Raw genomic sequence first — 14,368 nt, 5'->3', positions numbered from 1 at the left:
CCGTGAGTTGAATCCAACGATGTAAAAATGAGGCGAAACAGAGTTATAACGAATGAGATAGAAGGGCTTGAAGACGTGGTTGGTGGCGATGGATTGCTGGTAGGAAATGGTGGGTTTGCATCTTTCTTTTGAAATTTGGGTCCAAAATGTAATATTTTTAACTTTTTCCATTTCAAATGTGACGGCAAGGGAAAAATTAATAGTACCTTAAATAGCATGGGGGTATGCGGGAAAATAAGAGTAGTCTGAGGGGGTCATTGAAAATCGTGTAAAAGTATGGGGTATAAACGAAATAATCTCAAATAATGAATGAGAGATTACATATCTCAAAATGGTAACAAAAAAAGTGTATTGAACCCAAAAACTATATTTTATATATATTTTTATGAAAAATTTAGCTAAAGCCTCTTAGGCCTAATATGTTAGTGTGTAAAAAACAACCTAAAATATTTTACTTCCTAAACTTCCAAAGCAATAGGCGCGTTCTTCATGAAAGATAAACTAACATTTTTCCTCTTTTTTTGGACAATCTTGCCCTTGATATATATCTCAAAGATTTCAAATCTGTTACTACGATTGACATTGAAGCTTCATTCAATGATCATTGTTCATTGATTACAGAACAATGATCATTGTTCAACCATCTTCACTATTCTTCATTGTTCATTGTTCTTCAGTAATCAATGTTCATTATTCTTCAATCATCGTTCATTCTTCAATCATTGTAATCATGAACTAATCAGCAATCAGTATTCAATGATCATTGTTCTTCATTACATTACTGTTCGTGTTAGAGTTGAAGCTTCATTCAATCATTGTTTGATTATTGTTCGAGTTCGATCATGTATGTTAAATTTTTGATTAACTATTTGTTTTTTTAATTTGTTTTTGTTTTGTGTGATTCGTAATTAATGATATTTGTTTACTAGTTTGTAAATATGAAAATAAAATTTCTTCTCTACTTATTGTAATTGCTCATTGTAAGATGTACTATATTTTTTTTATACCCTGTTCATAGAATGATGGTAAAATTTTACTCTGATAGTGTGTCATTGTGTGATTCATTTTGTGAACTCGCAATAAAGCTATGTTTCCTAATTGATTGATAGTAAAATTTTACTATAAAACAAAGTAAAATTTTACTGTTTACATCAATTTCAACGGTATTTTTTTTTAAAAAAAGAAATTATAGTCAACATAGATCTTGTTTAATAGATTTTGATGAGATGATTCTAAAAATACTAATTTTTATTAAAAAAAACTATATCTAGAACAAAAGTTATAGCATTTTAAAATTTAAAATAAAAAATTAGTAGTTAAGGATATTTTAGTAATAGTGGTGTGTGTTGACTTCTTAAGAATAGGGTAAATTACAAATACACCCCCTGAGGTTTGCTTAAAATATTGATTGTCACTCGTGATTTGAAAAATTACAAATAGCCCCTTATTAGAATTTTTATTTAACAGAATTAACTAAAAAAATAAAATTCATAATTGCTCTCTTATACAGTAATAAAATTACCTAAAGTATTAATTGAAACATATTTTTAACATCATTAAAAATTGTTAATTGACTTGATGATTTATTAATCAAATGGGCGATTTGTTATGAAATTAGAAACCTTAGGAGGTGGAATGTAATTTTCAAAATCACAGAGGGGTGATTCATATTTTAATTAAATCTCAGGGAGTGTATTTGTAATTTACTCTTTTCATTTAGGGTTGGACTTCTCTCATGTTGAGATCTCAACATGAGAGAACTTGAGCGACCTATAAGGCCCATCACCGATTCCGTTTCGATGATCTGATCCATTCAATTTGTTGAGCTCTCAATGTATATTATCCATGAAGAAACTTAGTTTGGTCCAATAGTCACAAATTTTTCATTTTATAGCATTTGTCTCTGAAAAAAATTGAAATAAACCATCCATATTTTTAAAGACAAATGCGATAAAATAAAAAGGTTACTATTATCAAATTAACCTACATTGAGGGCCCTGCAAAATGAACGATTTAGATTATCGAAACGATACCCATAATAGGCCCTACGGGCCCCTCAAATTCTCTCTCATGTTAAGATTCCAACATGAGAAAAACCCAATCCTTTATTTAACTGAATCGAGTTACTATGCGATTTGAACATATCATGATGTTCAAATCGTGGTACCTCTAATAGAAATAATATTAAAATGTAGGGTTAATTATACAAACACCCCTCCATTATAAAAATTGTATTGGTTTAGAGGGGTGAAAATGACACATTAATATAATTGAGGGGTCAAAATGGTGGATTTATAGATGATGAGGTCAAAGTGATTCACTAATAGTGGAAAGGATCTTAGTGTAATTAATCTTAAAATATATAATTAATTTTCCATTAAACGGGTATGTGGGTCATAATCGTATTCATGTTGAAAAATAGTCAACTCAAATCAATAATTTTGTACGTGGTTCGAGTCATATAAAAATAATTCAACCTACATATTCATCATGTAAGCAATTTTAAGACTGAATTCTTATTTTATCCGTAATATATTGGATTAAAGAAATAAATCAACCCGATAAAAAGAGTCAACCTCTTCCCTTCTCTCCTTCCCCTCTCCATTTCCCACCTCCTAGTTTATCATGTAAGCAATTTTAAGACTGAATTCTTAGTTTGTGTTGTTCTTCCACACAAACAAAATTTCTTCTTTTCATCCACCCCTTCCTCACTGCTTGTCACTAGTTAAGTTCCAATGGTGCTGGCCGCCACCACCTCTTCTCGCTCCCATGAAAACATAAATTGAATTAATTATAATTAAAAAAAAAAAGAATAAAATAATATTTATGATTTTGATAAATATATTAATAACTATAATGATTAAAACCAATCCACTAAAACCATAGTCAAGTTAAGAGAATTTACTAGGCCTAACATAATTGGCCCATGACTCTTTTAATGGCTTAGTTTCAAATGGAAAGTCACGGGAAGAATTTACTAGGCCTAACATAATTGGCCCGTGACTCTTAATGGCTTAATTTCAAATGGAAAGTCACGGGTTCAACTCTTTGTAAGAGAGAATTGAATTAAGAGAACTTCTATGCAGATCCTAATAAAAATTGGCACAACAAAATGTCACTAATCGTCTTTTGCTAGAACCAACTTTCATGTGAAAATTAAATCTAAATATTAGGACCTACTAGTAATTTATCCTAGAATTTTGAATTAATGGATAAATACTTGTGCTTTGCAAGGATGGAGAGGCTAATTCCAATAAGTGCTAATCAAACGACTGACTTGCACCGATAAATAAATAAAAATAAAAATCAAGAAGCATCGAAAGGACGCGGTAAACTAACTCCTTCCTTAAACACAATGGTAAACCTCTGAATTCAACTGTTGTTTTCTCAAACCAAAACTTTGAGTTATTTAATAGGGGTGAGCATGGTCCGGATTAGAAAATTTGAATCAATCCAATCCGTTTAAATCATGGATCCAATCCGAACCAATCAATTTAAACACGGATTGGATCGATTTAAGACCATAGATTCACATAATTAAATAACAAAAAAATATATATATATAACACTTTAATTTCATAAAAATATAAACATAACGTTATATTAGTTTCACAATAGTAACATGTCTTTCTATAATAGCAACATACTATTCTAGAATTTAAACAACCATAAGAAAATTGATTTCATCGTAAATATTTAGACCATTACAAATTAAAACTAAAAATTAACAAAAGTAATAAAAGAAGATATGATGCGGGTTTAGGTTTGAATTTAGGTTTTATATGGAATAAGAGAAGATACTATGGAGAGGATGTATAATAAAAATATAGAATATTTATATACGGTCCGAATCGATTCCAGTCCAGAACCGTGAGGTTCAATCCAGAACCAATCTGTAGACTATGGATTTTTAATTCTTCAATCCGGAACCGAACCATGGATTCAAAAAACCAATCCAAACCTATCAAATTAGACTGGACTGAATCGGATTACAAATTTCACGAATTCCTTACTCAGCCCTATTATTTAAGAGTTAAACATAGTCAAAATAGGGTTTAAATATTATATTTCAAATAATATTTGCAAATAGACAATTCTATCTCAATTTTTATTTGGTTTACAGTAATTGATTCGCACTAAATTAAGATTGATTCATATCCATTAGTGCATGTGCTCATACCTAACGCAAGGAAATATCTAGGCACAACATGTCATATGCAAATTATAGTTTAAATTCGTGTTGATTACAAACTATTCTGATATATTAAATTAGTGATGTTACAAATCAATGCAACTATAGTTTTTTTTTTTTAAATCCAATGAAGGAAAAAAGTAAAGTACATAGGGTATGCACATTTTTTTGAATTATTTTTTTTAAATTGTTTCTTCTTTGCAACATTGTCATAGTTTGTTTTCTGCTTGATATATAAGCCCAGACAAAGAACAATTTATGTGGGGACAAAAAAGGGCAACAAAAAAAATAAATAAATAAACAAAATAAAAAATAAAAAAGGGCTGCCACCACCATAGAATCATCATCTAGACAGTTCATGATCTCACAGCCGTGGCAAGACAGACACCCAAGAAACTAAAATATATTCAGCAAACCTAGATCAGATGAGATGGCCATTCCACAGCAATCAGGAGTAATCAAGTAAAAATTATGCAAACAATATCATCACTATCTGGTAGCAAATAAAAGAAGACATCATCATAGCCCCCTCTTTAACAAAATCATAATACGTAACTTTATAAAACTCTATTGGATAATACTATACCTTTAACACAACACAACTATTCTCACAATATATAGATCAATGCCACCACAGCCAACAATTTATAGTTAATTGACAATTTTGCAATCAAAGTTCACTAATTCAGTGCCTAGGGGTAGTTTTGTTTTCAGCTGCTTGGCACGTTCTCTAGCAGCATCATTTCCCTCGCCTATTGGGTCATTTAAATCCCACCTTCACATGTAATATGGATGTCTAGAAACGACAGTTATCTTGTCGAGCAACACAGCATTCTCAAGCAAGTACACAGCAAGCTCAGTGTCACAACAATTTCTACCACTTTGAGGAATTCATGTAAGCCTCTTGTACCCTCCCTTGGCTTCCCTCCCAAACATGTAAATCCCACATTTAACTGCCATAAAGCAACAGAATTGAGTCAACTTTGTTTACAGACAAGGAAATCAATAGACAACATAAATCTTTTTAAGTTTTTATCATAACATACATGCTCTTGTATTCTTTCTAGATGACCACCATAGCGTAACTGCCAAAAGGAAAGCAGTGGTCATGTCATTGAGAACTAAAATCATCAATTTAGCAAAAAAATCATCATTCTTAACAATTAATAATAGATGAATGGGACACGAATTATGCAAATTGTTTGTTTCTCATGAGTTACAACATTCAATAAATTTTTGCATTCATTAAAAATGAACTCCATTGTTGGTTTTTGTATCATATAGATTAAGTTATATGGTTAGGTCTTCTATGAAGTGTTCATTAGCTCCATAAAATTTCAACAGTCTCTTACTTTCTTATCTTGAGATCTTAAATTATCCTAAAAAAACTAGGACAAGCCAGCAACCTACATACAACTTCACAAGTATTTTTCTTTCCTTTTTTTTTTTTTTTTTTTTGGATCAACAAAAGTCAGTGATTAGTTGTTAGATTAGCATCTAAGATGAGTTGAACTCACACCTTATGCTTACAAGCACCCCAGTCTTGCCTCCTATTCGACTCCCAAGAGTGGAACCCAAGACCTCTCCTTAGGGGAGACTTGGTAGCCAAAGGGCTAGCCACACAGGCTACAACCCCTTGTTCAACTACGCATGTATCGTTCACTTCGATAGATAATAATTTCCAAAAATCAATGAGAAGTACCGAAGCTAGAGGCTTAAAGCAACTACATCTTAGGACGTGGTTATCCTCAAGGAACTTTTGGTGTGATCGCCAAAAATTAGAGTGCCTCAAATTAGACTGCTTCTTCGTTTTCTCCTTCTATATCAACAAGAAAACAATTGCCTTCATGAACTAACTCACAATTTTCATATCCCTATTTTATGACCGTTCAATTACCCCATCCATACACCTTCCCTTACCTATTGGATTTCCATTTAAACTCCAAAAACCATAAATAATTGTTCAAAACTTTCCATAAACTGAGTCTAAAAACAAGCAATTTATATATTCTTGAGCACAAAATTCCCATAAACCAAACCTAACCTAACCCACCATATACCTCAGCCATTAGTCCCGACTTTCATACATTTCTTACATCACGTTTAGTATCAGAAACTTTGTATCAAAACATGCACACCAACATACTAGTCTTCATCCATTTGAGTTTCAACCTAAAGGATCCTACTTTTTCTGTTTGATTGTCTAGGACAAATCCTGGTAAGCATCAGTAACAAAATCAAGTCCTTTGTGCAATAAGTGACTTGTATAGACGAAAATTTTCGCAACCAAAATTTCAGTAATTGATCCAAGAATGCGGTATTAAAATTGCTACATGTCAATTTTAAAAAATCCCTATCGATGCCTAGCTCTGTTGCTTTGCCAATATCAATGAAGTGATTATGGAAAGCAAAAGGATAGCTTTAACCTATATAATTCAAAATCAAGACGGTAAGCAGATGTTGAAAGTTTTCACCAGATGTTGTGATTGCTAATGAACATGGTAATTGAGATACTAACTTCAACAAAGTCTAAAGATTGAAAGTAAGAATGCAATGTTAGTTTACAACATCTCGAATCATATCCCTGATCTACAAATCACTCAGGCCACTGATTTTATTTCCAAACACTTAGGCCCTTAATACTGTCCTTATTGCTTCCTAGCAGAAGTTTCATGTCCCACAAAAAGAAAAAAAAAAAAAAGAGTTTCAATCTTCCAAGAATACAAACCATGGTTCATTTTTATTTATTTTCTTTATTCCTAGAATACTACATTGAAGGCAAGCTTTCTCATAATGTGGCGGAGAATGAAGTCGGGCATGTTAACAATAAAATGGAAAATCTAAAATTTTTTATGCTAGTACTCGAAACTTCATTTAATAATTTCGATTCATTTGGGTTAGTGCCAGACCGAGAATGAAACAGGCCTCGTTGGTTATGGGAATTTTGGACACACCACCAAACTGAACAATGAATGGAACTCAGTCCACCCAAAATGAAAAACTCAGGTTGCTTCATGTTGACCAACAGTTCTACTTTAATTAAATATTTAGTTGCCCACTAAAAGTTTAGAAATCCCTAACCATAAAGTCCGCAAAATACATGGTCAAACTCTTTGAGAGACATCCAATAAATATATAGAAACAACATACTTGAGACTTCATCTAATAATTTCTAATTTGAATTTTAAGTCTCCACTTAAAAATTTTAGTAAGGGTGAGCATGTGTTGGTTGGGTTGGGTTCAGTTGGGTTAGTGCTAGACCCAAAACCAAATGAACCTAGTGAGTTATGGAAATTCCAAACCTAGAACCAAACCAATGAATGAACGGAATCCAACCAACCAAAACTGAAAATCTTCAGGCTCCCATAGTTCTACTTGCATTTTATAACACTTCAATTGTCCACTAAAATATTTGTAAATACTCAAACATAAAGTCAACAACACATGCTATGCAAATGATTTTTGTAAATGGTTAAAGCCAAGGTAATCAAGACAAATCAAGAATATTTATATCTATAATAAATATTATATAATATATACATGGGGTTGGTTCTCAAGTTGTTCCACATTACTTAAGCCCTAAACCAAGAACTGAAACGACCATGTCAATTATGGGATTTTTTGGATCCAGAACCAAATGGAGAATAGTCCCAAAACGATTGGTTCAGTTTGCAAGTTCATCTATTCATTTGCGCACCTGCACTTTTTGTAGCTCAATAGTCTATTGCACAATTTTATTTATCTTTTATTACCTTTAAAAGGCTTTACTGAGGCCTGCCTCGATGCTGGCCTCGAGGCGAGGCTAAGGCAAAATGCCTCAAGGCTTTGATTTTTAGACTTTACTCCCCAAAGGCTTGCGCACACAATCTGAGACATGCGCTTTAGATGCGTCTTGTATGCCTTTTACGCATAAGCACATGAAGAGTACGCATATGGAGAGTTTGTCTTAGGGTCTTGTTAAACTTACTCTAGTAGATGGTTTAAACATAAAAAATAAAAAAGAACCCTTTTTTACAACTATATTCTATAGGAAAAATTAAGTAAATGACTAATTAAGAAAAAACACAAAGTCAATGCTCAGTGAGAAGCTCAATCACCAAAACTAAGAATACCAATTTCACTTTCAATAAAACAAAGCTTCATTCTCTATAGTGAGCCTTGAGCATAAAAGTATTTACACCTTTATATTTAATTTTGATGTATTTATTTATTGTTTTAAAATATTTACTAAATATAAAAATTTGAAATTTGAAATGCTTACGCCTCAATGCCTTAAGGCTTACGCCTCAACTCATGAGGGCGTTTACGCATTCGCCTTTAAAAACTTTTCCTTTCTTAGATTAATGTTAGGGATTATTTGCTAATTTTTAAAATTCACTTGACGGGGGCTATGGTTTTGGTCCATGGGTTGTATTGTACGCCAAGTTATGGTTTTATGGAGAATTTATACGATCTAGATTTTTTCAACAAGTCAATGGACCTTAGTTTCTAATTTTGAATTTTTAGACCAAGTTGAATTAGAACCCAACAACCTACATATGGGACATGCATGTCGATAAGTCTAATCAATAGAATTGATTTCCAAATTTTTTAGAAAAATTTGAAACTTTGTATAATGTATGGCAACCTTGCTTCAGGTGCAGTTCTGAAGGAATGAACTCAGATAGAAACCAAAAATATTCTCCATTTTGTTCCTCTAAATCCTTCTCCTTGCTCATAAAAGCCAAGCTATTCTTTAGGAGTTAAATCATTAAAGTTTTCGAAAAGAGGCCCTATTAATGCTTAAAACACCAATAAAACAGAACTCTTTCCCCAACCTTTTTGTAGATTTAGAGAAGAGAAAGAAATAGGGAATGAGTGAGACCTCATTCCCTTTTATATTAAGAATAAAACATAATTACAGGAGTGCCATAAGGCATGAGTTATGAGCCAGCTCATTACAGCCCATTACATCAAACCACAATAACATATGTGAATATAATTTCCTATTCTAACACTCTCCCTCAAGCCAGGGCGAAGATATTTCTCAAGCCGAGCTTGTTGAGAATGTTATAAAATGGTTTGCTTCCTATTCCTTTGGTGAGAATATTTGCTAGTTGGTCTCCAGTCTTCACAAATGAAGTACATATGGTGCCACTAGTGAGTTTTTCCTTGATGAAATGCCTATCAATCTCCACATGTTTGGTTCTGTCATGTTGAACTGGATTATGAGCTATACTGGTCGCCGCCTTGTTGTCACAGTACAACCTCATGGAATCGGTCTGATGGATCCCCAAATGTCCCAACAATAGTCTGATCCATAGCAACTCACATACACCTTGAGCCATAGCCTGGAATTCTACCCCAGTACTAGATCTAGCAACCACATTTTGTTTCTTACTTTGCCATGTGACTAGGTTGCCGCCAACAAATGTGCAATATCCAGAGATTGACTGTTCTATTAGTGACTGATCTAGCCCAATCCGCATCAGTAAAGCCTTCCACACCAAGATGTCCATGTTTTGAGAAGTAGAGACCCTTTCCAAGGGAAGACTTCAGGATTTTTAAAACTGCCTCTAGGTGGGAAGTTCTAGGAGCATGCATAAACTGCCTAACCATGCTTACTGCAATGGCAATGTCTGGACGTGAGTGGGATAAGTGTATAAGCTTATCCACTAGTCTCTGATATCTCCCCGTCCACTGGCTCACCCTCTTGATCCTCACTTAGTTTCTGGCCCAGTTCTAGAAGTGTATCACATGGTCTACCTCCAAGCATCCCAATTTCCTTTAACAAGTCAAGTACATACTTTCTCTGACATATGAAGATACCATCTTTGGACCTAGCTACTTCAATGCCTAAGAAATACTTCAAATTATCCAAGTCTTTGATTTCAAACTCCTTAGCTAAGTATTCCTTCAATTGAGGGATCTCATCAACGTCATCCCCTATCAGAACAATATCATCAACATAAACAATAAGAGTTGTGATCTTACCATGTGGGAGTGTTTCACAAATAAGGTGTGGTCAACTTGACTTTGCTTGAACCCATATTTCAACATAGCTTGAGCAAACTTTTCAAATCAAGCCCTAAGAGACTGCTTTGGCCCATAAAGCGACTTTCGGAGCTTGTATATTTTATCTTTGGACTTAGCATTTGCAAAACCAGGGATGTGAAGCCCTTAAAAAATGTATTTCTTTAAAAACCCTTACGTCTAAATTATTTCCTTAAAAGTCCCTTAGTTTCTTAAATTATTTCGAATCTTGCAGGTTAACATTTTTAATTTTTATCGGAATAGGAATATCCTAGCCGAATTAGGTTCCTTAGCCTAATTTAATTTTACATAAATAAGGTTCCAATACATGAGTTTAATTCCAAGCCCTCACTTCTTTTATTAATTTCAAGATTTTGCCCCAAACTAGTACATGTACTTTTTATACTATAGTACCACCAAATCAATTTCTGGATCTATATGTACATTGAGAATATATCCATAGTACACATATATTGAATAGAACATTCTCCATTTCCCTTCCCCATGGCCAACCAACCTAGGAGAGTGTGAGGGATCAATTTTCAAGGCTTGTAATCATGGCATTCTAGAAGCAAAAGTACCAAGTACCCCTAAAACAAGGGATTGTGTTCCCAACCTAGTTCCATTCCAACTAGAGGCTAACTAAATCTTGTCTAATCACATAATTAAGTCCCCTAATCACTCCGTATTCCTTTAGACTCCAAGTTACTTTGTCTCCAAGGAAAGTTATTTTTCTTTTTCTCCAAGTACACCCCTTTCTTGCCCACCAAGTAGACTTTATTTTATTATTTTTCCTTTTCTTTTGTCCCAAGTATCCTTGCCTATAAATTGAGCTCACCTCTCAACCATTTCTATCATTCTTCTTCTTGGTCCATCCATATCTCTATCTCTCTCATATTGTTCTCTTTTAAATTATAGAAATTTTGAGTTTAGATTAAGAGTGTTTAGAGTGAGTGTAAGCATTTTCGTAAAGGAGGAGAGTTGTAAATTTTGTGAAACCTTACATACCTTATGCCACTTTGGAGATTCATGGAGAAATATTGACATTCGAGTGTTGGCGACGGAGGAGATTGATTTGAAGTAATTCGGTGGTATACAATATGATTCATTTAAATCTCTTTGCAAAGAGTTTATTTTAATTACTTCCAATTTGTAATCTTGATTATTGTGATCATTTGATAAATTTTGTAAAATCATTTTATTGACACGTTTGAGTACTCTGGTCATTTGATAAATTCTATGAAGTTTTGTGTAGTCAGTGTTGATTTGTCTAGTTAAATGACATGGAAACGCTCCATACATGGATCGAATAGACCTTGCTAATAGCTTGCACCAATAGCCCGGATAAGCGGTTGTGCTTCGGTGAGGTAGGTGAGGCCGGTCACTGGTCATGTACCAAGTAGGACCGGTATTTGGTTCTGGATAAATTATCATATGTCAAGTTGACTTGTTTGTGCAATTTGGTAAATTGTTTCATTATCGAATCTAATCGGTTGTGTAATTGTTGGATCTCTGTTGATTTATTTTCTGTCTGAGCCTTGTTATTCTTGTTGTATTGTATACTTCCCAAATTAATTTATTTTTCAGGTGTGGAGCAAATTTAGTGGCGATTGAGGTTGAAGTATCTAAAAAGATTATTTGAGTTGGAGATTTTTTAGTCCACAACTATATATTATTTTTGAAAATTTGTATAATTTATGTTTTGGAGACATTTGAGTAATTATTTATGGAGACGATTTGCATATTTGAAATTATAAGTTATCCGCAATTATAAATTTGAGGTTGATTTGATTTATTAGTGGCCCGGAAGTTGGGGCGTTACAAGGGAAATATCCATATAGACCTCCTCTGCTAGGTCTCCATGAAGGAAAGCATTCTTCACATCAAACTGATGAAGCGGCCAATCCAAATTTGCAGCAAGAGAGAGTAAGATTCTCACGGAATTCATCTTAGCAACCGATGCAAATTAGGACTGAGCAAGGAATCTGTGAAATCCGTAATCCAATCCAGTCCAGTCCAGTCCAGTCCAGTCCAATCCGATAGGTTTGGATTAGTTTTTTGAATCTGCGGTTCGGTTTCGGATTGAAGAATTAAAAATCCGTAGTATACGGATTGGTTACGGATTGAACCCCACGGTTTCAGATTGGAACCGATCCGGACCGTATACAAATAATCTATATTTTTATTATACATCCTCCCCCATAGTATCTTTTCTTATTCTATATAAAATCTAAACTCAAACCTAAAACCGTATAATATCTTCTTTTATTACTTTTGTTTGTTAGTTTTTAATTTTAATTTGTAATGGTCTAAATACTTATGGTGAAACTAATTTTCTTATGGTTTAAATTCTAGAACAGTATGTCGTTATTATAGAAAAACATGTTGCTATTGTGAAACTAATATAGCGCTATATTTATATTTTTATGAAATTAAAGTGTTATATATATATATTTTTGTTATTTAATTATATGAATCCGTGGCCCTAAACCGATCCAATCCGTATTTAAATGGATTGGTTCGGATTGGTTCCATATTTAAACGGATTGGATTGGTTCTAATTTTTCAGGAACCGTAGATAACGGATTGGTCCTGGTTTTACCCCAATCCAATACAATCCGGACCATGCTCACCCCTAATGCAAATGTCTCCTAGTAATTTACCCCAAAAGTCTGATTAAAGCCCTTAGCAACCAGTCTTGCTTTGTACCGCTCTCTGTTTTGTGTTTTACCGTATACACCCACTAATATCCAACTGGATTTTTGCCTCTAGGTAACTCCACGAACTCCCAAGTGCCACTCTTGCTGAGAGCTCTCATCTCTTCCATCATGGCATGTTTCCATTCAGGAATAGAGAGAGCATCCTGAAAATTGGTAGGTAAACTCACAAAAGACACTTTAGACAGAAAGGCTTTATATGAGGAAGAAAGATTAGAATAAGAGATGTGATTAGTAATAGGATACTGAGTACATGGCCTAACCCCCTTCCTATTAGCAATGGAAACATCAAGATCTGAAAACTCAGGAATAGGAGCACTAGAATCAGAATTACCTGGACTCTCAAGAGAGGGGGGTGACTCTGGACACTCATCCAGAGAAGAAGTTGGCAGTAGAGAAGGAAAAGTAGTAGTCTCTTGCATTGAAGGGACTTAATGTCTGTCCTTGTCCCAGATATAAACTTTGCTTGCTTCCTTTTCCGCAACAACTGTTGGCTCATCATTCTCTATCGTTGCAACCACTGGTGAAAGTGGAATAGGAATCTCTTCACACCAAGGCTCCTCCTAAAGGGATGACAGTAATACCGGGGAGGCTGGAAAGTAAGGCTGAGACTCAAAGAAAGTGACATCCATAAAGACAAACCATTTGCAAGTAAAAGGATGATAACACTTGTAACCTTTTTGGGTGGCAAAATAACCCAGAAAAACACACTTAAGAGACTTAGGATCCAATTTACCACAAGGGAATGATTATGGACAAAGCAAACACAGCCAAAGGTCTTAGAAGGAATGGAGAACCCAGAAGAGGACTTGAAGAGGTGTGTGTTTTTAAAGGACTTGGGTAGGAAGTCGATTAATTAAATACGCGGCAATGAGAACCGCTTCCCCCCAATAGAAGCATAGAACCCGCATCTCAAATGATAGACGACGGCCACATCAAGGAGATGGTGATTTTTGCATTCTGCAACAAGATTTTGTTGAGGAGTATTATTGCAAGAAATTTGGTGGATAATGCCATGAGTGGCGAAATAACTAGCAAGACCAGAGTCAATATATTCCCCCCCATTATCAAAACGTAGAATTTGGACAACTGCCCCAAACTGAATACAAACCATTTTATAGAAATTTTGAAACACAGAAAGCACCACACTCATATCTCTCATCAGATATACCCAAGTGGCCCTAGAGCAATCATCAATGAAAGTAACAAATCATTTCTTACCTTTTATAGACACAAAACGGAATGAACCCATACATCAAAATGAATCAAAGAAAATAGGACTGAACTTTTATTAATAGACGGAGCAAAAGAGGCTCGATGTTGATTTCCAAGTTGACATGACTCACATCGAAAATGAGACATTATTTTTCTCAAAAACAGAAAGAAATAAATGCTTAAGTAATAAAAAGGTGGGATGGCCTAAGCAATAATGCCACAGCCAAATGTC

The 14,368-nt window shown here is 34.1% G+C and overlaps 1 protein-coding gene across 16 annotated transcripts in view; it reads right to left on the bottom strand.

Annotated features, from left to right (window-relative positions):
- Positions 1 to 14,368, bottom strand: part of LOC114297128 (uncharacterized) — a 119,782-nt gene that overhangs the window by 74,900 nt on the left and 30,514 nt on the right. For 13 of the 16 annotated variants that reach the window (XR_014344441.1, XR_014344438.1, XR_014344435.1 and 10 more), the window contains 2 exons: positions 5,239 to 5,277; positions 4,725 to 5,145 (listed from right to left, as the gene is read on the bottom strand). The exons of 2 other annotated variants lie outside the window; for them this stretch is intronic. Coding sequence is in view for 2 of the 14 variants with exons in the window: in XM_082894611.1 (XP_082750737.1) it covers positions 5,002 to 5,145; positions 5,239 to 5,277 (183 nt within the window). In the remaining 12 variants the exon portion in view is untranslated. Of the gene's footprint in view, positions 1 to 4,724; positions 5,146 to 5,238; positions 5,278 to 14,368 lie in introns of those variants that run through there. One more of the 16 variants, XR_014344442.1, reaches the window with a different exon arrangement.

Source organism: Camellia sinensis, chromosome 11 (assembly GCF_055761805.1).
Source record: "Camellia sinensis isolate YWXY chromosome 11, ASM5576180v1, whole genome shotgun sequence".
In the NCBI taxonomy this organism is placed as follows: Eukaryota; Viridiplantae; Streptophyta; class Magnoliopsida; order Ericales; family Theaceae; genus Camellia; species Camellia sinensis.
Note: the sequence above shows the minus strand (reverse complement) of the source record. Positions and strands in the feature narration are given on the sequence as shown.